At 32.4% G+C, this 27,368-nt stretch overlaps 2 protein-coding genes across 3 annotated transcripts; both read right to left on the bottom strand.

The window, feature by feature from the left end:
• On the bottom strand, positions 611 to 16,194 carry LOC109360369 (nuclear pore complex protein NUP107). 2 transcript variants are annotated; one of them, XR_002109167.1, is made up of 25 exons: positions 15,990 to 16,194; positions 14,916 to 15,256; positions 14,226 to 14,295; positions 12,914 to 13,029; positions 12,312 to 12,343; positions 12,092 to 12,217; positions 11,083 to 11,241; positions 10,661 to 10,753; positions 10,414 to 10,581; positions 10,168 to 10,263; positions 8,482 to 8,717; positions 8,348 to 8,405; positions 8,066 to 8,154; positions 6,582 to 6,713; positions 6,231 to 6,353; positions 5,454 to 5,552; positions 5,165 to 5,353; positions 4,614 to 4,788; positions 4,369 to 4,525; positions 4,042 to 4,241; positions 2,193 to 2,334; positions 1,801 to 1,961; positions 1,464 to 1,580; positions 884 to 1,031; positions 611 to 814 (listed from the first exon to the last, which is right to left on the bottom strand). XR_002109167.1 is itself a non-coding variant. In XM_019605206.1 (24 exons), exons 1-24 carry the CDS (start codon positions 16,067 to 16,069, stop codon positions 972 to 974), a joined length of 3,219 nt encoding a protein of 1,072 aa, XP_019460751.1. In that variant the 5' UTR covers positions 16,070 to 16,194; the 3' UTR covers positions 611 to 971. The 2 variants fall into 2 exon arrangements, 1 of the variants encoding a protein (XP_019460751.1); XM_019605206.1 differs by having other exon boundaries at positions 611 to 1,031.
• On the bottom strand, positions 22,061 to 27,139 carry LOC109360370 (oligouridylate-binding protein 1B). Its single transcript, XM_019605207.1, has 12 exons — positions 26,852 to 27,139; positions 25,877 to 25,938; positions 25,422 to 25,524; positions 25,243 to 25,319; positions 25,109 to 25,170; positions 24,917 to 25,004; positions 24,676 to 24,751; positions 24,561 to 24,591; positions 24,051 to 24,170; positions 23,756 to 23,841; positions 23,283 to 23,459; positions 22,061 to 22,592 (listed from the first exon to the last, which is right to left on the bottom strand). Exons 1-12 carry the CDS (start codon positions 27,005 to 27,007, stop codon positions 22,314 to 22,316), a joined length of 1,317 nt encoding a protein of 438 aa, XP_019460752.1. The 5' UTR covers positions 27,008 to 27,139; the 3' UTR covers positions 22,061 to 22,313.

Raw genomic sequence — 27,368 nt, 5'->3', positions numbered from 1 at the left:
CACAAAAAACTAACATATTAACATTTACCTATAAAAAACAAATCTTGACACATTGATAATATAAACAAACATGGTCCTAATTTGATTATGTGTTTGTGAGTTTTTGTACACTTTTTTGGGGTTGCGATGAATGTAGTTGTGGATCCTTTCACATAGATGTATCATATGTGGAGGAGCATGCATATTTGATCCCAACTATTGCAAGGATAATAAGGGTGAATTAGTGACATTTATTTCTTTGAAGCTTATAAGGGTTAGTGACATAATTCTTTACCCATATACTAACACGTTGTGATAAGGGTGAATGAAAACTCAATGATGCTAGTAGGGTATTTAAATTTCTACTATAGAATGATTTATACCATGTTTGTAATGAATTCTAACCCACGACACATCTTGTTAATTCCCCATTCATGCACGTAGTTTGCAGGAATAAAATGCTATGCTATAAAACACGTTTCAGTTTCTATTGTATGCTTTTATAGGAGTTTCGGCTCACCAATTATCAACCATCAAGCATAAAGTGGACCCCATGGTTACCCAATAACCTTTTTTCATATATGAATACAACAGTACAACTAACATCTATATAATTTTAGGCGTATACATGTTGAAAATAATAACAACCATGCATATTGAGTTGCCCATTGTATATGGCTGCTATATTCAAGGGAAGATCAAGGTTAAGCAGAGGAAATGCCTAAAATAATGATAAAAAATTAAAAATCTGATATAAATACGGAAATTATATACAGAAAATGATTTTTTTTCAGACAAAGTAATACAAAAAATTCACAACACATGCTTTGTGCAACAAGCTCAAGGCACTTTCACCCTCCCTCCTTTTAGACTAAAAGTAAAATACTAATTGACTATATAACAATGTGTAAGCATTTTGTTAAGGTAGTCAATCCTTTAAAAACTTCAGCAACAGAAAAAGCACAGGATCAAGTTCTGCTAAGGAATAAAAATCATTCCTCTGCAAGTTCCATTTTGCAGATTGAGTATTCCCTCTCAAACAATAAAAACTCCTGCAGGTGAAAAGGAAAACATCTAGTCAGTGCTTAAATTCATAAAAATATGCATTATCCAAGTTCCAATTTTGTATGAGGTAGATTGATTTTTCATCATCAGCTAACATGCACATCCCCTCCCAATAGTTTTCCATGTAAATAGATCCCGCCCCAGTGGCTTGATAACTGAATAGTTAAAATTGAGATACATTGTGTTGCTATTCCTGAACCCAGTAGCCAAAATAATTATAAAATTGGCACAGATATTTCCAGTCAGTTTCACTTGGTTACTTATGTGTGTTGCAGGCTGTGTTGCTGGTTTACGGCTACGATGTTAGTGAGAATAGAGAAGACAATAATGAAAAGAATACAGTTTGTCATGACTCTTCGAAAAAGCTTAAAACAGATTAACACCCAAAGATTGCTTGAGACAATAAATTATTAACTTGCCTGTAATTGTTGTTGACTAAACAAGTGAAGAAAGTGAGTTTCAGAGCTGCCAACCAGTTCAATCAACTTATCGTGGCAATCAGGAAGAACTCCTGATCCCATGAGGGAGACAGAAACCTGTAGGTGAGACAAAAATTGCAAATAATAAATCTGAGTAGATTCCCGAAAAATGCAGAAAAAAAATACTTTTGTTTTAAAAATAGAGTTTAGAAACAATTAACCACTTGATTAGTTAACTATTCTTGAGTGGTTAGATGTTCTTACATCGAATTCTTTATCAAGATTTTTTATATTAATTTTCTCCATAAAAAAGTAAATATAAGTCCTTTTAACTTACTTGCATGCAGCGAAGAATGACTTCTGGGAGACAGCACCTACGACAAAGACCTTTCACAATGTATGTTGCTGGGCACACTAAATTGCCATCTTTGTCAGAATACCAAGCATCCAATCGAGATATCTCCATTGTAACTCCAGCTTGAAACCGAGGAAGCTCACCTGCAAAGGAAATAAATTTACTTACTGGGTCTTCTACTAATTTTATTAGGGAAACTCCCTTCAAAGAATATGGTGCAGTGCTTTGCACATACAGAACCCAACCACCTAAGTTTTTTTTCCCAAATCCAGTGCACTTTGCAAATAACTTTACCGGCTTTGATACTACCAAAACTAACACACATTATTTGGTTCAAAGGAAAGGAGCATAGTATACATTAATAACATTGCTACCTTTAAAACCAGCAGCCATAATTGTGCCAAGAATACCACCATTATTGAGATCATTTGGTCCAAGTCCATCATCGGCTATTGCTACGCAACGAAGAACAACGTCAATGCAATAATTGTCCCTTGAAGATATCGAAACATTAATCTGCAAAATATTATCTTGTAAGCGAAGACAATGAATTATGTAAGAGAATAATGCATCAAGAGTAAGATTGGCAAAGTCCTTCCATATAACAAAACTACCATCAACATATGACAAATTAGAAAAACATATTAGATAAGTTTAATTCTGACTCAAGCAAAATTTTAATTAAATTATTTTCTCAGAATTTTTTCTCTCTTAAAGAAACAGAGCATTATATTTTTTTTTACAGAAAAGTTTGTCCCTTATCTTTCATAGTTTTCTCTTTGTAGTTTTCTAGAGAAGGACTAAGGAGCTCAATCGAAAGATGCAGAAAAATAAGCAAATGGATGACAGAAATAGAAGGAAATCATCAAAATAATATAACAATCTGAGGGAAGTTTGTGGCAAATTGAGATCTATGCTGCTGTTTGTATCTGGTTAAGAGAGAATGCACACACTTCAAAGGTCACATTTTGAAAATTGTATATGTTTTGAGATAAAGTTATGTTTATGACCTGTTTTTTGGTGTTCAGCATATGATTTTGCTAAGAGAGCTTCATTGTTTAATATGCAGTGCAATTGAAAAAGGAGAAAACTGTATGCTAAAATAGAAATACTATTTGAGATAAAAGATATCAGTAAGAATGTACAGTACAGTCATTCTTCGAATATCAATTTGCGATTATTTCTGACTTTGGTTAAATCTTCCTAATTTTAAAAGAATCCCTGAATAGTAGTTATCCCTAAAACTATGTCCATCTCACAACACTCACAAGGTTTTCACGTGATGAATTTCTCAGAAGATAAAACTGGCACTGAACCAATTGAGTAAAAATTCTGAAATTTTAACATAAGATAGTAACCCTTTTTAGCTTTTAAATGAGACCAGCCTCATGTCATCTGGAGTCCTATAAATCAAATTATAAACATTTAGAGCAGTCTGTTCATAATAAAACAGCACACTTTTATTTAACTAACTAATAAATTATATCTAAATCATTGCCTCAGCTTTTTAACTTGGAGCTAATACCTTATCTAGCACTATTGTTAGTTTGGTACTTAAAATCATTATTTAAATCCATTGGATTATATATTTTTTCTTGTAGTAATTTAAAGAATCACTTAAACTAAAAGATTCAAGTTAAGATAACTTTTTAAAGGACAGAGCTACAGGTCTAGCTAGCCTCTAAGGATTCAATCTCAAGTAAGCTCCCATAAGTACCAATTTGAATAAGCTGCAATTTGAAAATTTAATTAAATCTTAAGTATATGATTAGAAAAATTCAATCTTAAGGACCAATTTGAAAAATTCACAACTAGTACAGGGGGTTATAGATTAATTAAACCTTAACTACATGATTAAAAAGTAGCTTCCATATCAGTTAAAAACATTTTTTATATTTAAAGAAATGTTATTAGAAAGAAGGGAGAAAATACAAGAGGATAAGAAATCCTCCAAGACGAAAAGAAATATCTAGAAACTAAACAAAAGGGACATGCAACAAAGCATGCCAATCTCTCTGCACATTTACCATATTAACCTGCTAGGAACACCTACAAACATTCTTAGAAAGTCAAGTGATTCAAATTTAGAACCATGATGGACAAGAATAAATATTATTGACTATACTTCATTGAAGTAGACATTCTACAACAATTCAGTATGAATGAATAGTTGAAGTAAAAATCTCATGTTTGCAGGATTAAGTTTTGAATGGTGGGCCATACCATTAGTTGTCGACTTAAGACAACCTCTTCACCAGCTGAAGAGTAGAGGGCACTCATCAGTGTAGTGCATACAGTAGCATCTGGACATAAGCACTCTCCAGATGGCAGGCAGAGCATTGCAGTGGCATGAAGTTCGAGGAAAACAGGTTCAGCTGATTCATATATATGATCTGTAGAAATCAACCAGGGTGTTTCTTTTCCTACATAAAGAAATAGAATCAGAAACATGTTAATAGCTAAAATGTCATTGTACTCACTCACATAAACAAAAAGTTTAACGATTGATGCACAGCACGGTTTTCGGGTAAGATTGTCAACTAAACTCACTTTCTAGCAGGGAGAGAGATGCATTCAGTGTTTCCTTAGCTGTTGATATGGCCCTTTCCTTTTCCTCCATTGACAGCTCAGAGACAGAAACTTCTGCATTCTCTAATTCAATTTTGAGCCAATTGCGATAGGTTGCATCACAGGAGTAATACTCACGCTAGTTAAATCCAGAGTGAATATCAATATTAAGCATGATCAAGCTACAAATGATTTGACTGAGAAAACGTAAGTGTAACTTAGCATACCCAGTCTTGGAACTCCCTCAGATCCTCAGAAAAATTATAATCCTCGGAGATCTCGAGAGTATCTGAAAGTTGTTTCAAGGGTTCAGCAAGAAAACCAAGTGCTGTGTGGGCACCTATAGGCATTGCTGGTACTCTCCACATAGAAATCAATGCAAACTCCCTGAAAAGTATGTTGCTAAATGGAAAGAAAAAATGTTAAATTCAGAAGTAGAGGTAAAATTAAACTGCAAGAGCAAAGTGGCAGGGATGTATTAGATTTTCTGCTAAGTCAAAAATATGTGCACCAATTAGCAACATGAGGATTACAAAGATCAGTCTTATTTAAACTTAGGAAATTCACATTTTCAGATTCCAGAATGTCGAATACAAAATGAGAATAGGCAGTCAATAATAGTGTACTGACAAGATATGGCAAACATTTATACAATAATTAAGGGTGAAAGGTCCAACACCATTCCTAGGTTTCATCACTTTTGTTGGTCTGACTTTCAGAAGCACAGTTTATCAGATAATCCAATATGATGAGGCACATAGTTTGACACATGACCTACCTGTGTACCAATGCTCGGAGAAGAAGTTTTTCGCTAACATCTTTGACATTAGTAATTGTGGATGGTGGTGTAAAGCAAAGCCACTGGATGACTTTAGCTTTTTCAAGACTCTGTAGTCTGTGCTGTTCTGCAACATCTGACAGGTTATCATATTTGCTGACCTTGACTTCTCGAGATCTCAACAAAATTCTGTTTCAAATAGATTTATTATAAAATACAGAAGTTTCACCTCCACATGAACATTTATGAATTAAAAAATTTATTGTTTCTAAATAAAAACCCTACATACCTCTCAATAATGTCTTCAAAGTTGCCCTTAGAATCATCCCCAGAAGAAAATGGTAAATACTCCATAGCCGAAACGAATATCTTGTATTTGACATGTATGCTGTTGAATTAAAGAAATGACATAAGATTTCCATATAGACATTCTACAAGTGTAATATATGGATGGTATTTGGTGCATTTGGATGGAGAGTAATCCTATATCATTATGCACTCAGTACTCTTTCCCTTCGCATTTCCCCTCTCCCCGTCAAAAATATTGCCTATAGAGAAGAAAGAAATTGTTTTCTTAGCCATTGCGGGTTTAAAAACTCATGATCCTGTTGAGGTTTACCATATTGACAATATGTCTTCCATTGTTTATTGTTTTTTCTGCTTTACAAGGTCCGCCCGCTCTATCTTTGTATATTTTTTTCCAGTTCCCTCTTAATGAACTCTTTATCTAAGAATGTTAAAAAAATAGATATCTGTTGATACTTTCTAGATTTCATGACCAAGCAAAGCATAACATGCTTGCCAGTTGTCAACTTCCAAATGTTATATTACATGTCAACTATGATCCACTGATGGGATATGATTCTACTTTGCCGCAAACAACCAAAGTAGTTCACTTGAAAAAATCATCATTGAACATAAAACAAATACAGGGATCACAGACAAATAAATAAAACTGATTATATATCAGTCAACTTATGCCCTAGCTGTAATCAATCTAGATCCTCTATCAGACAGTAAAATGTCTACTGCAAAAAAGTAGCTGGAAGGGCAGAATCAAGGATACCTGCTGTTCAGCCTAAGTTCCATCATATGCACAAAAAGATCAATACAGCGGTGAGCTGCAAGCTGAGAAGCATATATGCCCACCAACTCTTCATGCTCCTTCGAAAAGAGAAAAAGAGCATACCTGATATTATCCAATTTAGTCAATGAATAATGTAGCAAATTTTCACTCAATATAATTTTTAGCTCCCATGATCTACTTAACATGGACAAGTAAGCCATGCAACAAAAAGGAAAGCTTTGACAGTCTTCTGAAGGCAGAGTGGGCATTTTAATTTTTAAGTGAAATTCGCTCTCTTTTCGCTTTAATAATATTGTTCACTCTATTACTTAATCATATAAAATAACTTACACGTGCAGAATGTTATCACCAACACTCAGAATCTTGTCTCTGAAGGTATCCTTCATTTGCTCGGCAAGTAAATATCTAAGCACAAGGACAAGATGTGCACCAAATCGTATCATTTGAGGATCTCCATGGGGCCTGTGAGATAACACAAAGAATTTTGGTCAATTGATTACCAGAAATTGGAAGCTCCCCCACCAACTAAGTCCCACTTCGAAAAACATAACATTTAACAAAACAAATAAACTGCACCTACATTATGGCATTTAATCTAAATTCCATAATTACCATAAAGCATTACCTTCAATGCAGTAACTGCCCTTGTTAACAAATCAATTTTCAACAATTCAACTACAATGCTTTTTTCAAGGAAAGATATTTACTTTTTACAAAGCAACATTTTAATCACTATGGACACCTGATTTTCAGAAAATTAAAATTTGTCACCTCTTGTACTGTTAGATAAAAAAAACTTTTAGCATTTCCTTGGTATATAGTCATGGGTTTGCTTAGAGAGGTTCTTTTACAGATATCCAAAAGGTAGGACTTAGGAGGATTTTTCAGCACTGATTCTTTAATTTGAAGAAGCATCTATGTTCTTTCTTTTCCTTCACTTATTTCATTAAATAAGAAAATTCTGTAACATAAAGAAGTGAAGGGTAAGAGGATGGAGGATAATGTGCTGAAGTAAAGCAAAATATAAAAAAAATAAGCAAAACGATTGGCATGTCAATACAACAAATCCTCCAATTCATCAGCATATCTAACAAGGAAACAAAATCCTAACTGACCCAAACTCAAAGTAAAGGAACAGAGTAATACTTGCCTTATATTCAAACCAAATGCACCAAACACATTATAAACAATAAAAAACCTTAATCTCCTCACCTCTATCATCATCCCTTCCCTGAGATTTGTCTAACCTCTTAATTGTTTCCAGATAAGAAATATTCTAATGTTTTCCATGTTTCACAATCTACAAAACACTTCTTTACTGTATATACAACATAATAATGTAATATGTATTTACTGATTTTAAATAGATGATTTCGCATATGGAAAGGACAAGGAAAATAAATTTACAGCATCGATATATAAAATAAATTTTCATCTGACACTTCATGTTAGGTAAAATGAAACTGAGATTTTACTCAAGTAAATCATACTTATAAACTGGGGAAAACTTTGAAAACTTTTAATGACAAATCCTAAATGTTATTATTATAGGTTAAAATATTATGACAACAAATAATAGCCAAAAATAACTAAAAAGAAACAGATATATAAAATGTTTACAGGGACACTTGTAAAAATATAAAAAAGTGTAGTGTTGTGCATGTTTCTAAATGCAGCAGCAGGACCCCATTTGTGTAGTAATTGAATTGAACTTTTAAAATCTGGTTCATATAAAGAAACATTACAAGGTTTATTATATCTGAAGACGCACAAAACTACGAGTAAGGGAAAGACTGAGTAGTAACAGCACTTACCTAAATACATTTTGGTCGTCTTCTGAAGGTGCTATCCATGACCATATAAGATCTAGTATATGTGGTATGTCCGCTAGCATTAAAGCCATCTGTCAGGAAGACAATAAGAATAAAATATCAAGCTACAGACCAAGAACAGGTTTACATCATATTCGGAATCAAAATTGCAAACTGTCATTCATTTTCAATTTTTATGATAGTTGAAATGCTCTAAAATGAGAAATTTTCAAAAAAGTTATGATAAAAAAACACAAAGCAACAAAATAATATTTATAGAGATACCTGAACTTGTCGCGGTTGCTCTTTGCACTGTCGAGTAACAGTTTCATGGATTATTTCCCTGGAATTGAAAAGAAACAGGATTTTAATAGATAACATAACAATAACAACATTTGTGATAAAAATTATACAGCTACCCTGAATGAAGTTTTTGAAGAAGAGATGAAATATGTCGTGGTTGCTGATTCAAAACTTGAATTGGCCAATTTTCAGGTCCATTTGAAGCGTCAATGGAACCATTAGCAAGTCCATGGCTTCCATCAATTGCATCGCTGAAAGTTCTAAGTTGATCAACTCCCCCTGGCAGTGAACGAGTGACTTCCAAGTCCACTTGAACATCTAGCCAAGACTTTGCTATTGCCCAGCATGCTGACTGCATATGTTAAGGGTTACACAATAAATCAAGCTTCCAAGATGAAAAGAATGGAAAATATATTAGTTTTACAGACTTGATGGGGGAGTAATACAAAACAGATTCTAATAACTAAGCTTCTACCTCTAGCACAAAGAGAGAATCTTCAAAATGGCTATTTTAATGCCACTTGATCAAATATAGAGATATTTATTGAGATAAAATCGGCCAAGCTGATGCATCCATCCAGAACAATTAATTTCATAACAAAATCTTTGAACATTCCGTTCAATTTGCTTCATACATACAGGCAAACATATATATAGAAGAAATTTCCTAAGATGAAGGTTGCTAAATTGTGGAGGTTGTTATGGTTCGCTGTGGTGTGGTCTATCTGGAACATGAGGAACAAAGTTATCTTTATGGAGAAAGAAGTGAACTATATTCATGTAATGGACAGGATTCAGATTAGATCTTGGATCTGGTTATCTTCTTTTGTAACTTTATCTTCTTTGACTTGCAAATTGATGTATTGATCCAAAGTACTATATTGACTTAGCTTGTAAAATGATCAATTATTGATCTCCTCTTGTATTGGGTGGGCACCCCTTGTGCTCTGTTTAATACAATTTTTATCATCGAAAAAAAATTCCCTAAGACGAATAAAAGAAAATTACAAGACAACAGATCCACCATAAAGAATAAAGAGGGGGAAATGAGAGAACATTGATGGAGCAGATCTTGCTGCAGTTTTCTATTTCTTGCTGCTCTGATCGTGGCCTCTTTACTTGTGTACCTTCATCAGAGTTGCAGAAAGATAGGCATGCTTTGTTGGATGACAAGGTTTCTTACGTTCTAGTTGTTTTTTTCTTTTGGATTGCTTGTGAGGATACCTTATCCTCTCTCTTTGTACTTTTTTTTTCTAATTATCTTTCTTTTTCTAAAAAAGTATCAAACAAAAAGAAAACATTGACTATGGAGTTATGCGCTACTGGGTTTAATTATAAAGTCTGATGCATCTACATATCTGCTAAGGAAACCCCCTTAGAAATACCATGAGCTTTATACCATATAGAAGTCAATCGTCTAATGGTATCCCAGTTCAACCATTGATCCAAAGAATCGCACATTACTATAAAACTAGCCTCTTTGTTTCTCTACCCAAACCACCAAAATGTAATCACCAAAAACTCATAAGGTTAATTATTAAATTGGGTGCTGCTGGGTTTAATTTTTATGTACAGGTATCCAATCAGAGTTTATTAGTAGTAGACAACACAATCCCCAAAGGATTAGGATTCTAATTTATAACACTAATCCAAGTAAAATAAGTTAAAGAAGTCCATTTATATGTCTGTATTTCCTAATGAATTCTATTGTGTGAACAGTCAGTTTTAAAAATAGTTGCAGAAAGCATGCATCACAAAAGCATTTTCTTAATATTTTTTGCAATTGTAGGGGGGAAATAGACCTCCCAGTCAGTGCAGAGTGGAAGCATCTGTTTTAGGTTGCTACATTGAGCTGCATATACAGCTGCTTCATATTTCCCACCAAGCTCTGCCATTTTCTGCAAAACAAAGGTGCAAAAAAGAAGTTTCATTTTATATAAACAGTCAATGAACAATTTAACAACACAAACATCGATAACATAACATGAAGGACCCCACCCCAATAAAATGAAGAGAATTATTAAATCGGTGTTAACATAAAACACTACCTCTGATGCACAATATGAAGCCCATTTCCAAAGATGCCACTGATGACCAATGCCACTTTCAAACTCTACAGCTTGTAAAGTTCTATTTTTACCATTCTTCACCAGAGTGTCGATGGAAGGAAATTGGTTCAAATCGCCAAATGGGCATAGAGAGGCAGCTCTCCATGGCTGCAAAAATACTCGTATAAATAGCAGGAAGCCTAGACTCATGAAGTCCAAAGAATTATCATTTCAAAGTTACGTTCACCTGTCCAGCAGAACGACAAAGTCCACATGCCTCTTCTAGTCTTCCGGCCCTTAAAAGAGTCCACAGATCTTCTAAAAGAGATTCATCTTGTTTCTGTATCAAAAACAAAAACTGTCACTGATAAACTAAAATATACATAGGTGTATGTGTGCAATCTCACTCATCTAATTTAACGTAAACGAAGGCAATTCTATATGCACCCATAAAACTATTCTCACGCTCAGACAGATGGCCCATCCGTTTATGACAAATGTGCAACTTGAAACTTGAAAAGTAATAATTATGCTTACTTAAATTAAAACCCAGGGTTACACTAAAATACACAAGAAACACAAATAAATTACTATACCCATTAATATAGATCACTCCTGCAGCCAATAGATAGCTGTAAAAGAGTTGCAAAGCAATCAAGTGTGAAGTACCTTGTCATCAGGCAGAATATTTGCATTTTCACGTGTTGGGGCATCAAAGTCCAGGTGATGAACAACATTCGTGTCGGAAGCTCCTTTCTTTAGGTAACGCTGAGTATGATGCCAAACTCCAGAACTGGGTAGATAACTACCAACATGAGATCCACGCACCTGCATATATGTAGAAGAAATCTAAAACAGTGAACATTAAATTAATGAAGCAAAAATATGGATATAGAACTACCAAATTAAAATAATACAAGTAACTCGTGAAAAAACACATTGTTCTCTTGATTTGTTTCTGGAAAGAGAAAAAAAATTGCAACTGAACTCCAATACTTATTAAAGGTGGACTCATTCTAGTACTGAACCCATCATGTGTTGAAAATTATTTCAAACATACCACTTAACAATGCAGTGCATCAGGTTTAATTTTTATGGATATTTATATTGTACAGCTATGCAAGAACAAAAAGGGAAGAAAGGTTCTCATTCTTGTACTGACTGTAAAACACAACAAATTAATTATTCTGAAAAATCAGTAAGTTCACATAGAAAGCAAAATTTCTACTTTAATTCAGAATAATGACATAATTATAATCTCACTAGCACAGTAACACTTGTACTTCTTCACTATTACAAGAAAGCAAAGTATTTATGGCAGTCTACGATTTTTACTTCCAATTCTTTGGTACATTTTATAGGAGTGGAATGCTTGCGTTTTCAAGGAACTTTCTTTGTCCTCAAAGGAGCATGCATTTCTGATGTGTAAAGAGACTGGTTAGCATTTCTGCATTCTTGATTTTCTTTTCGCAATCCCTAATTCATTGTTTGAGGAGATCTAATTCTCTCCCTGGCTCTGCTTTTTTGTTTACTCTCTAATAATATTTTTATTGAAAATAATATCAAAAGTAGCATGCTGCAGTGTTTAAGGTAATAAAATTTGTGCCCATGCTATCATTTAAACAATAATCCTGTGAACAAATCAATGTTCCATGCAGAAAACATAGCAACAAATCACCTTTGCTTCCAAGTCAAGTGCTTTAGAAGCTAAGCCTTCTAACCACTGGACTATCCGAAGGCTTAACTGAGCTGTATGGTCCTCTGCAACAAACTCACAAGCCACTACATGAGAGGTTTCTGACACCTATGATAAGTCAATAGATTTCAGTAAGTCTATTCCAAAGACTAGAGAGAGATAGATTATGTGGTCACATAAAGTAGCATCACCCACATATTACCAGTATTTGATCTTTAGATAGTTCTTCAGTAACTGGAAGAAGAAAAAAAAAGAGGAAACTGTCAGAAAAGGCTGCAATTAAAATATCAAGATATAGAGCATCCCCAAAACTCCAAAGAAAATAGAACAATTAAAAGTCTCAAAACATGGACTTTAAGCTACACACATACTCCGTTTTATGTCTCTTGTACAATGATTCAAGAAGGGATTTTACAACTTATGGACCATTTGTATATGGGTAGATTATTTCCTCCAGAGCAAAGTTTGATTTTCATCTAACTTGTAGCAAGTTACAAGTTAGTTAGCATTAAATATATTCTCCAAACATGCAAACAATATTCAAGATTGCGATGAAGATGGAACTCAATACCAAAATATTTTTTCCATATATTTGAAAAAATTAAAAATATGACCAATCAACATGGGAGGCCTAATAATCAGTTCATTGATGAGAAGGATGTGTGTCACAGTAAACTGATTAAAGGAAATAGGCTTGCAAAAACACGAAACCTTTAAAGTTACATCATAATCATAACAAACTCGAGGACAGAGACATAATTAATTCTTAAAAAAATCAGACATCTAAAGTTAGAGATATATTTCCTTTCCCATAAAGGAACCATAGGAGAGACCATGTTGCCGCCTCATCAAGCAAGAACTGGGCCTTCTGCCTCATCAATTTATCTTCAACCACCCGATGCCTTAAATTCAAACCATACCTATGTAAGAAAGGCAACAATCATATTACGATCAAAGTAGTTTTGTATGTTTCTAAAGCATCAACAAAAAAATGAAGCAGGAACCCCAAAATAATATATGAATCAATTAGGTCTACGAGGTAAAAAGGTTCACAGTTTTTACTCTGGTGAACTGGCAATGTCATGACAACACAAGTAAACTAAAGAGTGATAAAAAAGACAGCTTCTGAGAAGTACAAGGCATCACCAGAATAATGTAATGAACTGCAAAAAATGTAACTAAGTTTTACATGATAACAAAACCTCCATTGAAAGAGAGAAGGGTAAAAAAATATTGAACAAGAAATATACCTAATGTCCTAATAACAATGCCAACAAAATAAATCTAAAAGAAGAAAAAAGAAAAACTCATAAAAATTCTCCAGCTCTCTACAACTCCACCATTAAAATAATCTTAACTAAAATGGGCAGAAATGTTCTCCAAAGAACCCAAGTAAACCCACCCACTACTCAAAATAAATAACAAAGTCTAGAGCTCCAAACACCTAAAATGAAAGAAAGGATGACTTCCAGGCTCTCAACTCCAAAACCAAAAGACACAAACGTCAAGATATAGGCCCATGTGTAAATCCTAAGGGGCGGCCCAATGCACGAGACTTCCACCTAGTGAAGTCGGGAGAGGGAGATGTAATAGACCTACCCCCACAAATGGAGAGGTTATTTCCAGGACTTGAACTTGTGACATCTATGTCACTAAGTAGCAACTTTACCGTTATGTTAAGGCTCACCCTATATATATGTAAAATGTAAGATAAAAGTAAAATTAGTTACATGTATATACATGCATATAGATTCAATAAAGTTTTATATTAGCTGGCGACTATCTAACACAGCATTCACCTTTTATTCGGGCTTAGGGTCGGCTATGTATAACATCAAGCATACATGAACAGGTTTTGTATTTGAAAATAGCAACCCAGAGACTAACATCTAGTAGAGTTTATGACGGTAGACATACGCAATCTGACACTCGCAAGTGAAGATATTGTTTCCAGAATTTGAATTCATGACCCCCAGGTCACAAGGCATGTCCCACCTAGTGGAACTAAGGCTTAATTTTTGTTGGTATATATACATCCATGACTCCATGCATTACAATTTACAAGACTTTTTCTAAACAGATATTTATGTTGAAAAATAACAATTAACAAACAAACCTGGTAGACTCTGAAACATTTCGACATGCATCTTCGAATCTCAGTATCAGATCAGGAAAAGGCATCAATCCTGCAAATAAGTTCAACCAAATCAAAAGTACACTATTATTTTCTTCCTGAGAAAGATACCAAAAGTAACAACTATTTTCTTCCACACCAAGGGGTACAGAAGATGATCTTAACATCCATTTTCATGGAATGGGGCAACTAAAATGCAAATGGAGAGGATTTTTTCCCTTTTCTCTCCGTAGAGCAAAGTTTTATTACTGGCAGAGGAAAAAAAGGTATAACAACAGAGGATAATATAAACCGCTTCTAGAAACAAAAAAGAGTAGTGCAGAAAAGCACCAGAGGTTACAACAATGTAATACAGCCATCCAATCTCTCTGCATATATTGGGAAATCTCCTAATACACCCATGAGCTAAATACCAAAGAGAGGGCAAGTGAACTAGTGTAGTAAACAACCCTGTCCCAAGGAAATTATCTCCTCCTTAAAGTATCAACCATCACACACTAAGAAATTTGAAACGAATAACAGCAATACATGTTTGTAATATCGTGTGGAATTTCAAGCCTCGAAGATATCATTCATATCCACATTTAACATAAGAATAAAAAAGGATGAAGAAAGAAATAGATCTTTATAGACAGTGTGGCAAATATATATAAATAAATATACTTGCAGCACCTTGCAGAGAAGAATCAAGCAGAGATGCAAACAAAGTGAAAATTGTTTCTGCACCATCTCCCAACGAATCACCCTCTTGCTTACAAGCTTTTAACGAGTGACGTACAGAGTCAAAACCAGCATCCACACCAGGGACTCCAGGAATATCAGCAGATAGCCTCTTTCTAGAGGAATATGGAGTCTTTTCTTCAAAGTCTTCAACCTCTTGTTTAATATTTTCAAGAAAAAGTGCTGCATTAGTAGGACTATGAATGTTCTGTCCATCATAAAAGAGCCCAGTTTCACTTAGCTTGGAAGCTGAATTTTCATGTGCTGAAGCACCTGAACTTGAGTGCCTCTTCCTGCATAAATTGCATTGTTGAAAGTTGACACATTTTTTTGCAAAAACTACACAACAAAGGCTAATCAAGAAAGCAAGTAACTGTTAAAAAGAACTCAAATAGTAGAACGAAAAAATGTAGCAGAATTTGGCATATTCATATTAAGGTAGCATTTGATGCATGGGCAGAAATGTTTAGCAAGTATGTTCTCTTTGGCTCCACCCCTTTCACTGGAATCAAAACGTTTTACTTTATATGGGGTATTTGAAAGAACATGGAGCTTTTTTCGGCTTATGAAAATAGCTCAGGAAAATAGTTGATAACCTTCTTATAAGGTCTTTTTAAAGTATTCCAATAAGCTTATCAGAGAAACTTCTGAAATAAGCTCGTTTTAGCTTATTTCAAAAAACTTATTGAATTAGCACCTAACTAAGCTGTATACCCAAACACACTAATGACACCATTAATCTTCTATTCTATCCAGAACACTCTGTTCAGCACACACACAAGCTTCATTACATCATGTTCTGATGCATCCATTACTAATAAGGCCATGAACCCTAAATGCACAACACCTAATCTAGGAAGAGGAAGCTCAGTCTCCGATGCAAAATGAAAACAAGTAAATGGTGATGCATGTTCATATGCTGCGTATAAGCAATCAAAATTAAAAATAAAGAATGAAAGAGGCATTAATTAAACCGAGGAATATATATAGATAAATAGAGAGAGGGAGAGAGAGAGAGAGATGAACCCGTATCTGCGGAACTTCTCTCTGGTAGTGAGATTGTGAGGGTCGAATAAGTGAGGAGAAGTGTCCATTTCAACGTCCATTGTGGATCTCACAGCACAGTGTTAGTGTTTGAGTGAAGAAGGATAAACCCTAGTTAGTGCCTTTGATTGATTGGATTTTTCAACGCGGGAAAGGGAAAATGAACAAGTACACCGAAGTAGGTCAAGAGTTATAAATATTCAGGTACGACATAAATAAGGATTAAGAGAAGCACCATTCAACCCATTTAGCTCATCAAATGTAAAGGGGAGATAAAACATAAATTATGAGTTTTCTTATGTATTTTTTTAATGGTTATATGTTTTTTTGTCTAGGTTCAGAAAAGAAAATTATAAACTTATTAAACCAACTAATAAACTTGTAAGGTTGTATACTTGTATGTTTGATATAAACTACCAAGTCTTGTACGGACATTATTTTTTGTCATTTGATTAAGAATCTACATACTACATTTGCATTTGCATTCATATGATTAAGAAGATACATGTTAATCGTACATTCGTATTGTTAAGAACAAACATGTGACCCGTACATTTTAATGGTTAAAACACATATGTTACCCGTACATTCACATTGCTAAGAATACACATATTACTCGCGCATTCGTATAGTTAAAACACGCATGTTACACGTACATTCGCAAGAAGACATGTTTTACCCATATTACCAATGCAAGTCCAATTTTATAAAATGATTACATTTTTACCAATAAAACTACTCAATTCCGATGAACGATATTGATTATATTTCTCAGATAAAATAAAAGATAACATTTTGAAACAGACTCAAATGAGAAAAAAATAGTATATAAGTTTAAAGAACATTGTCAACATCCATTATGTTATATTTTAGTGAACTTTTTCAATACGTTGTTTTGAATGAAATTCAATACGGTTCATTTTCAATATATATATATATATATATATATATATATATATATTCATGATGAGTATTGTTTCAAATTTATATCCATAATGAGTATGGCGTGAAATTAAGTAATCTAAAATAAATATAAAAGAAATGAATTTGTTATCATAATCAAATAAAATGTATTATTTTTAAGCCATAAATACACGTAGATGAATAATATCATTGTGAAATAAAAATAACATTAGTATGGGTAGACTGCTAATTTTATTCTTTTAGACAAATTATTATCACATTAAAATTATTTCTCAAATATCTTACTCATTTAGACAACTCCTTCTTTTCTTTGTGATTTGAATAAATTCATAAATAAAAATATAAAAAGAGTTAATATGCATAGTTACAACAATAATACAAAATTATCATATAATGGATATAATATTATTATTTTTAACTCTATTCAATAATTTTATTTTCAAGTCAAACAGAATGTCAACAGATTTCTTTATGAATTATAACATCATAGCTCATTTATTAGTAATAGGATTGAATTTCTACTATTTAAGTTTTAAAAATAATTAAAAAGTATTAATTGTGAATATTTTAAGATTTATTCAAATAATTATTAATATTAAATAATTATTTTAAAATAAATTCATTGTCTATTATTTTAAGTGAAATTGAATATCAACATAATTCATTATTAATTGTGACATCATAGCTCATTCTATTACTAATAGTAATGAATCTCACTATTTAAGTTTTAAAAATGATTAAATATTATTAATTGAGAAAGTTTTAACATCTACTATTTAAATGCGTAATTCCTACATACTTCATGTAGCATTTTAAAATTTAAAAAATGATTAAATGATATTTAGTGAAAATGTTTTAATAAGATTGAATTCTTACTATTTAAGTTGTAAAAATAATTAAATAATATTAATTGAGAACATTTTAAGATCTATTTAAATAATTAGTATTAAAAATGATTATTTTGAAATAAATTTATTGTCTATTATTTTTTAAGTGAGATAGAATATCAACAAATTTCATTATTAATTGTAATATTGTAGCTCATTCTATTAATAATAACAATGAATTCTTACTATTTAAATGATATTAATTGAGAATGTTTTAAGATCTACTATTTAAATGCGTAATTTCTACATATTCTATTTAGCATTTTAAAATTCAAAAATGATTAAATGATTTTAATTGATAAATTCCTACTAATTTAGTTTTAAAAATAATTAAATAATATTAATTGTGAACATTTTAAAATCTATTTAAATAATTAGTATTAAAAACGATTATTTTGAAATAAATTCATTGTGTATTATTTTTTAAGCGATATAGAATATTATCAGATTTCCTTATTAATTGTAATATCACAACTCATTCTATTCATAGTAACATTGGATTCCTCCTATTTGAATTTTAAAAATTGATTAAATGATATTAATTTAGAACATCTTAAGATCTACTATTTAAATGTGCAATTATTACATATCATATTTAGCGTTTTAAAATTTAAAAAATGATTATATAATATTAATCGAGAATATTTTAATAAGATTAAATCTCTACTATTTCAGTTTTAAAAATAATTAAATAATATTAATTGAAAATATTTTAAGATCTTTTTAAACAATTAGTATTAAAAATGATTATTTTGAAATAAATTCATTTATTATTTTTTAAGCGAAATAGAATATCAACAAATTTCCTTATTAATTTTAATATTATAACTCATTCTATTAATAGTAACAATAGATTCCTCCTATTTAAGTTTTAAAAGACGATTAAATGATATTAGTTAAGAACATTTTAAGATCTATTATTTAAATTTTTAATTACTATATATTTTATTTAGCATTTTAAAATTTAAAAATGATTAGATGATATTAATTAATAATATTTTAATAAGATTGAATTCAACTATTTCAGTTTTAAAAATAATTAAATAATATTAATTGAAAATGTTTTAAGATCTATTTAAATAATTAGTATTACAAATGATTATTTTGAACTAAATTCATTGTCTATTATTTTTAAGTGAGGTAGAATATCAACATATTTTTTCTTATTAATTGTAATATTATAACTCATTCTATTAATAGTAACAAAGAATTCCCCTTATTTAAGTATTAAAAATGATTAAACAATATTAATTGAGAACGTTTTAAGATCTACTATTTAAACGTGCAATTACAACATATCCTATTTAGCGTTTTAAAATTTAAAAAATGATTAGATGATAGTAATTGACAATGTTTTAATAAGATTGAATTCCTACTGTTTTAGTTTTAAAAATAATTAAATAATATTAATTGAAAACGTTTTAAGATATTTTTTAATAATTAGTATTATAAATGATTATTTTGAAATAAATTCATTATCTATTATTTTTTTAAGCGATATATAATATCAACAAAATTCCTTATTAATTGTAATATCATAACTCATTCTATGACTAATCAAAAAGAGGAAGACAACTTCGACCATATATTTGTAGATCATTATTAAGATTTGCAAATAAACAAAATATTGACCGCTTCATTATTCACGTAGCCTTCCCAGAAAAGGAAAGTAAAATTTAAAAGTAGAAACAAATCAACCATAGAAAGTATCAAACCCAAGAAATGAAGGATGCATTGCAGCTAAAGATCACAAATTGACAAAGTTCTTTCACACCTTGAAATGAAGATCACAACTTCAACCATTTGTTTATAACATCATTATTAATCATTACAAATAAATACCGAAATAAGAGCATTGAAGCTTTGCATTAGACGAAATCGAATAGGCATAATATTAAAATTAAACAATATAGAAGAAAGTCATAACAAAAATGACAAAATGACTTACGAGGTTATTTGGTGATGAAAATGGATTCAACACTGAAACCTCCATTTATTTGAAAAATACATGTTTTGGATCAGATCTAGAACTTTAGTATGTGTGGATAAACCCTAATGATAGTTGTGATAATCGAAATATGTTCAAAATTATATCAATTTTTATTTTATTTTAAGGCTTTTATCTTTTTGATTGGTAAAAATGAAATAAAATTATATCTACCAATAAACATCTCGTCATATCGATTCATGAAAGATGAAGTAATGAAAAAATGAAATGACTATAAAATCATACCTCGTTTGATTGATGATGGAAGAAATTAGATATGTCAAATAAAAAAAAATGTAAAAGTAGTTTGTGAGTTTCAAAAGAAGAGAAGATTAAGAAGTAAATTGAAATAAGAATAGAGAAGAAAATTAAGAACTAAATTGAAATGAAATAGGAGTACATATATGAAAGATTAATTTGATAAAAATAGGCTATTCTTTGGACAATTTATTCTTACATATATTTATATTAAGATAGTAGAAGAAAAATATAGTGTGTGAGAGTTTACTATAAGAATATATGGGTATTTTGGAGGGAAAACAATTAAGGAGATAGTGACATATGTCAATGATGATATGACAAAGAGCTTAAGTTAAGGAGATGGTGATATGTGTCAATGATAACATGACAATGAGTTTTTTTTGTTATATAGATAATAGACTAGAAGAGATTGTAACTTTTGAGAAGAAATATTGTAACTTTTCCTAAAGGCGTAAGAGTTTTCTCACTTTTCACATATTAATTTTTTAACAAATGATGTTATTATTCTTTTGGTACTAAAGAGTTATTCCTCACTTTTTGGATAAGAAACTAATAATTTTTGGGGTTGGTGGGGAACTAATACTTTTTGGGTTCCTCCCAACAAGTGTTGATTTTAGTAATCGAATCATCAACCTTGGAGATTCATAGAGCAAGAAGTCTAGGATCGAGCGATATTTCAGTTGGGGCCAGATTCGTGAACGGTGTTAGTATCCTAGTAGGCATTAAGAGTGGTCAAATCGAGTGTGTAGGCTCAACGGGTTCAATAGAAAACCTATTGGGTGGCTAAAGCCTATAAGGCCACGCCACCCATTCTGTTGGTGACAAACAAAATCGGTATTTTAAATTATGGTTGCGGCCATTATAGTTGTTGCAATGAGGATTGCTGGCGTTACGATGATTTTTTGTTGTTGAATTCTTTATTACCTTATTTGTTCCTTACTAATAATTTAATTTATATCATACGACTTATAAATTAAATAAAAATGATCGAATAAATATTCAAAATAGTACCTTACATCACTAGACCAATGAGATTGTTTACTCAACTCATATTTATGTAGTTAATATAAGAAACAAACAAATAAATGGATTGTCATTTAATAAATTTAAGTCAGTTTCACAATTATTTTTATCAAACAATTCAAATTCAACCACACAATTATAAACTTTTATAGTTATATTCATATGGCTTTTAGTTAAGCACACAACTATACACAGCAAATTATAAGCTTGTTTTGTCCAACAAATCCTGATTAGTGGAATCAAAATTTGTTGGGAACAACAACAAAAATCTCTAAAGTGAATACTAACTACTTAAACCAGTCAAACTAAGGTATACAGGTTTTGCCATTTTACTAGTTCAATTATGCCTACTTCAGTTTTTCAAACATGTTCCAAAACCCATAGAATTAAAAAGGGAAAGAAATCCAGATAGGATACAATGTAAATAAGTACATAGTATCATAATGTTGTAAATGACTAGAAATTGTTATCCCAACATTTATCTTTTCACTCAGTTCAGCATTGCACTTCAACTTTGTACAGAGGAGAAATGCAATGGCCCTTGTGTTCAATTGTTCATGCTTCTTTTCCATTCCTCACTTCTCAAGACCTTATAATAATAATAGATATCTTACATAACTTTCAGCATGCTGAACTTTTTGTTAACTCATGCTGAACTTTTGTGAATAAATTGGAAATGTAGTTTGAAATAAGGTGAATCTACATTCACTTATGAGGTTTAGCTTAATTATACTCGGCATCGCTTTCACTTGAAACATTACATTCATCTTTCTAGATTCAGTTTGTAATTGTAGAGGTGATTGTAGCCTCAAAACAATGATGGGCACTGATCATAATTAAGACAACCATACCTATAAAGTGTTAAGTTGTTACCTTCCTACCATAGCATTAAACTTAATACACTATGCAACAAGCTCCATTGATAGGATGATATAGATAATTATTGCATGGCACAAAAACACAAACCCAAATGAGAGAAGGAAGAACAAATGTCCCCTCTTAATCATAACCACTCATCCACTACTAATTAGAAAACCGTATACATGATACAAACCCATACAAATGTTTGATCATACCTAATATGGTGGGGGTAAAAACCTCACCAAACATAAGTAAAAATAAAAAAAGAGCTCCCTAGAGTTTAACACAAATAAATGTGTGCACAAGGCAGGACATATAAAGATAGCATTAAACCACATCATCAGGAGAATTGCATTGATATAATCACTGGTAGTACATCATTTGCTGTGCAGCAGCAACATTCTGGAACCCGCCATCGTATATCTGGCTAGCTCCGATTGGTGCCTGTTTAAGAGGATGTTGTCCTTGAGGATGATGCATCAAAGGATTCAAAGCATGGACACCAGCCATCTTGCTCATTGCTAGCTGTCGCTCATAGAGTAAAAGATCGGTCGCAGAGAAGCCGGACATTGTTGCAGCAGCAGGTGGGGGAAGAGGATTTGAAGCAGTTCCAGGTGGAGTGGGCTTGCTCCCCCAAGAGCACTATATTTTGACGGAATAACAATGTTAGGACCAAATTCAACAAATACCCGAATTCAAAATATATTTCTAAAAATGACTAGTGAGGGACATAAGGAAACTGTTGGCAAAAGTGAACATAACTCCTTCCTTTCCCACAGTAACAAATAAAAAAACTCAGATCTAGGAAAATGAAACATACAGTACAACGATGTTTCGTAACGATTACATTTTTAGAAACAATCATTTTTTTAGAAAGCTCTGGGAGTTTTAAAAGTTTCGATTATAAGCTGTCTGGAATCTAGAATACAAGTAAGCAAGTCCGAACACGCACCAAGTTGAGAGTAGATTGAGTATCAATGCTTGAGCAATAGCAGAAAATGTGCTTTTAGTTATAATTATAAACCATAAGAAAATTTTGATTACCAAGTTCTAAATACCCAATAAATAACACTATGTAAATTCTTAATCCAAATCCCTAGTTTTTTGTTCAATTACAGGAGCCAAGTAAAGGTTATAACACGACATAGCAACTAACTTTAATTCATGTATATTTAAAGAATTAAACACAAACTGAGTTGAACTTGGTATTGGGTGGAGGGTTTATTATCATCCTATTTACGTAATTCTCTTCTGCAATGAATTTCTTTTTGTATACAAAACTAAAAATGGTAACTCCCACCCCAAAAGAATAATAAAACAATGAATACACACCTTAATTGGTTTGCCACATAGGATGGACTGGGCATTCCCCACCTGAATAGCCAGAGCTGCTTCAGCATGAGTACTGTACCTCACAAAACCAAAGCCTTTGTCACGCTGAACACGAACCTCCTCTATCACTCCAGCCCCAAGAGAGTGGAAGTGGCGATGAAGATCAAGTTGTGTTACCTGTAGAATCACCAAAGATCGTGATGATTAAAATGACCACGGGAATTACAAACAAACAAAAAAAAGGGAGTACAGCAATTACTGCAGAAATTAAACAAACAGCTCACAAGCAAACAAATGTTCTTACATCTCTAAGCTTTACCCGAAGCCAGTTTCAGTAATCAAACAAATAGTTTTAAACTGAAATATTACTTGCATAGCATTAACAAGATTGAAAACTTTTCAACAACTTTTTTGTTGATTAACTACTATTGTTCTCAATCCTAAAACTGAAAATTACAAAGATATTTTCTCACCTCTGAAGCAAGGTTACCCACATAGACAGTCGTATATTGAGGATTGTTCTCAGGAGCATCACTGTTCAGTGTCTCTTTACCATCTTCTGCACAAGCAAGTTAGAATATGACTAAGAGCAGAACACTTCACAAACACAGTAAATTCTATAAGTTCCAATTATCTATTACATTTTGGATCAAAGACAAAACATGAAGGGTCACCGTTGAATTAAGAAATGTAGAAGCTAAATAAAAAAGTATTCAAATTCAACCATCTCCACCAATGTTTAGGGAACAACGGATATAATTTACTCACCAGATGATCCATTTGTTAGTTCCACTACACTTTTGGTGTCTGAGTTTGGCTTATCATCAATGCCACCAGCACCTTTTGTTGCCCAGTTGCAGCGTATTTGTCTGCTTCCAAGCCACTTGCCTGAAAGACATAGGCAGCACATCAATAATTCATTACTCCTTGGCCAAACAGTAATACAGGCAGGCATGAAAGAGCACGAGTGTCATACATTCAATTACAAAGTGAATATACTAAAAGTGGTAGTTTGGGAAAAATCGTTGAAGACAGTTTAACATCAGGAATTAAGGAGGAAAAGAAAGAGACGGAACACAGGGAATGGTATAAAGTCAGCATCAATTCATACAAGAGAATCTTAATGCACAATATTTATGAGTCGAGACTTTGAATTTTGTGTCAGATGACATTAACTTAAATTATGAAAGATCATTGGAGATTGTCCAAATCTAAAGGTGGCTCGAAACTAAATTATTAAAAACATACAAGTATTTAGGCCAATGATAATTTTCTTACCAGTCAAATCATTTATGGCACTTTGAGCATCCTATAAAATGTCAAACAAAAGATTAGGTATAAACATCAAAACTGCATTATTACACTAAAACAATGTTTTAAAACTGAAAATGACCTGTTGATTACGGAATGAAACAAATCCAAACCCCCTTGAACGCCCAGTCTTTTGATCCCACATAACCCTCGCATCTCTAGAAACAGCAAAGAGATAAAGTTGGTGAGCCACCATAAGTTTACAACTAAGATAGTACAAACACATTTTTCATTTTGAATGTACAGACAGCAGTCCAATTTCAAAAGCACAAAATGGATCATTGTTATTCTACTAGATCATAAGATGATATAATGAAGCTTACGAGCAACTCGGGTAGACAGAAAAGCATGCAAACAACATAGCATCAGTGACCTCAGGACTCAGATCACCGACAAATATGTTGAAATGACCTGCAAATTGGAAGAAATATTTAATCTATTATCAAAGCAAAAAGCTCCCGAAGTTCCAGAGTCAGTTCAAACATAAATATCTATGAATTAAACACTGAACCAACCTGATGTATCCTCCCTCTGACCACTAGCGTAAGCCCAGTTAACTTTGATAGGCTGCCCAAATCTGCAGTACATTTAATTAAAATGTAAATACAAATCCAAACTGAGCTAACACAACATAAAGTGCTGCACTTACAAATGCCTTCCATTGAGAGATACTATGGCAAGAGCAGCAGATCTGCGATCGAAGTAGTGAATGAATCCATAGGATGACTGCACAACAAAGGTACAAGACATCAAATATAAAACTGCTCTTCCAGACAGTTTTTGAAGTTTAAATCACTAAATTACAGGCCTAATATATTAGAAAAATACCTTCTCCTTTCTAATAAGTTTGCAACCTTCAACCAGACCAGTACCTGCGAAAACTTCTTGCAAAAGCGGCTCGGTTACTTGAGTATGGATGTTCCCAACATACCTGCATTTTATCAAAGATAAAGAAACTACAATTTTAAAGAAGACAAGAAACAAAAGAATTTAGACAACAAGTGATTAATTTTAGTCATTAAAGCAACACATAACACGTAGGTGACATTTATTTCAATAGAATTGGTTCTTAAGTGTGACAAATATCTACTTAAAGTAAAATAAGGAAGACCAAGCACTCAAATGATTTTCTCACCAACCATTATTTGAAAGGGATTAATCAAAGTATAAAAATAAAATAATTGTGCCTAAGCTTGCTTGCATAACAATCATAAAACAAGCAAATAAAAAATGAGATAAAAAATAGGGAAGTGAAAGTAAAAAAATGTCAGACAAATACTCACACACTGCGGCAAGTACTTGGATCAAAACCAGGAGGCAGATTTCCACTTGGGATTGGTTCAATCTGCAAAAGGAAGATGTGAAAAGGAAAAGAAAAGAAAAGAAAAGAAAAGGGGACAAATAAAGATAAAACTAGTGTATTATACTAATACAGTTGTGTATTATACTAATACAGTGGTATGAAAACATTTACTGGCTGAGAAATTATTGCATGTTCTCGGACCATTGGTCCTGAAGCATCCTACGCATTGATTTTGAATAAACAAGTATAACTTTTAACTCATTAATATATCATCAATGGTTCAGATGTGCCCAGGACAGTTGGTCCAGGATCATGAGGAAGAAGGCACATAACCTAAAAACTTAAAGTAATGTAAAAGGACACACGGGGCATGTTGATACTCTTTCAAAGATTGGCCATAAAAACACATTGTAGCACTCCATGTGATATCAGACTAACTCAGGTAAATAACCGACTTATTATAAACAGAAGTGAGGTACGCGACAAACACTCTAAGGGCTACTAATTACTAACCACAAGAGATAGTTTAAATGAGGGGGAGAAAATGCAGCGAAAATTTTCAATGTAGTAATAATGATATACACAAAAAGATTGAGCTTCTCCATGCCTCATGCAAAACCATGACAGGACAAAGCACACAATGCTACAATCTAACTTCAAAAAATGATTTTTCCAAAGACAACACTAAAACACATAATAAAAGAGCAAAAAAAGAGCAATTAAAAAATAATTCAGACAAAGCTGAAAGGGAATTTTACGAAACCCCAATTTCCCCTAAAACAAAAACATCAACCACACAACCAACTCCGAAAAAAAAATCAATTTTACAACAAACCCTAAGCATTCCAACCAAACCCAAATAGGAAAAAGCCAAAAACGAAGATCAACAAAACAAATAGAATAGAAAACATAGGAAATCGAAAAATTGAGAAAGAGAGAAGTTGAAGAAGGTAACCTGAGGAGGAGCTAGGAGACCAGGATGGTAGAGAGATTGTTGTTGAAGGAGAGATTGTTGTTGAATGAGAGATTGTTGTTGAAGAAGAGCTTGTTGCATCAGAGCTTGTTGTTGTTGTTGCTGTTGCTGTTGCTGCTTAAGCCTGTAATTCTGCATTTTGGTTTTGTTGGGTGAAATTGAAAGGGGTGTTGGTGAAGATTAGGGTTCAAAAGGGGGTTCCCAAAACTATGGCTAAGCTTAGAGAGAGAAAGGCCTCTAATAGAACCAGAGGACTCGATTCCAGACCCTCTCCACCTCTATTTATAAAAGGCTCATTTTATTCCTTCTTTCAATTACTATTTTAAATTATACTCAAAAAAATTTAGTAGTGGAAAGATATCACAACCAAATTGGTAATAGTATAATGTCTTATCATATATTAGATTTATAGGTTGATTAAAATGTTAAGTTTTGATTCTGACACTTATTGAAATGGGTAGTATTAAAAAGGTTTGAAGATTATTTGATAGTATTAAAA

The sequence above is a fragment of the Lupinus angustifolius genome, chromosome LG11, assembly GCF_001865875.1.
Source record: "Lupinus angustifolius cultivar Tanjil chromosome LG11, LupAngTanjil_v1.0, whole genome shotgun sequence".
NCBI lineage: Eukaryota > Viridiplantae > Streptophyta > Magnoliopsida > Fabales > Fabaceae > Lupinus > Lupinus angustifolius.
The sequence above is the reverse complement of the archived record's forward strand: the minus strand, read 5'-3'. Positions and strand labels throughout refer to the sequence as shown.

Excerpts from the sequence above, each read along its gene's own strand:
- LOC109360369 (XM_019605206.1), bottom strand. The coding sequence starts at position 16,069 with ATGGACGTTGAAATGGACACTTCTCCTCACTTATTCGACCCTCACAAT. Across the intron at positions 6,354-6,581 it reads GGTGATAACATTCTGCACGT|GTATGCTCTTTTTCTCTTTT; the intron begins GTAAGTTATTTT and ends GGATAATATCAG. Across the intron at positions 4,789-5,164 it reads CTCCGAGCATTGGTACACAG|CAACATACTTTTCAGGGAGT; the intron begins GTAGGTCATGTG and ends CTTTCCATTTAG.
- LOC109360370 (XM_019605207.1), bottom strand. The coding sequence starts at position 27,007 with ATGCAGAATTACAGGCTTAAGCAGCAACAGCAACAGCAACAACAACAA. Across the intron at positions 24,752-24,916 it reads TCTGTCTACCCGAGTTGCTC|AGATGCGAGGGTTATGTGGG; the intron begins GTAAGCTTCATT and ends TGCTGTTTCTAG. Across the intron at positions 23,460-23,755 it reads TGGGTAACCTTGCTTCAGAG|GTAACACAACTTGATCTTCA; the intron begins GTGAGAAAATAT and ends GTGATTCTACAG.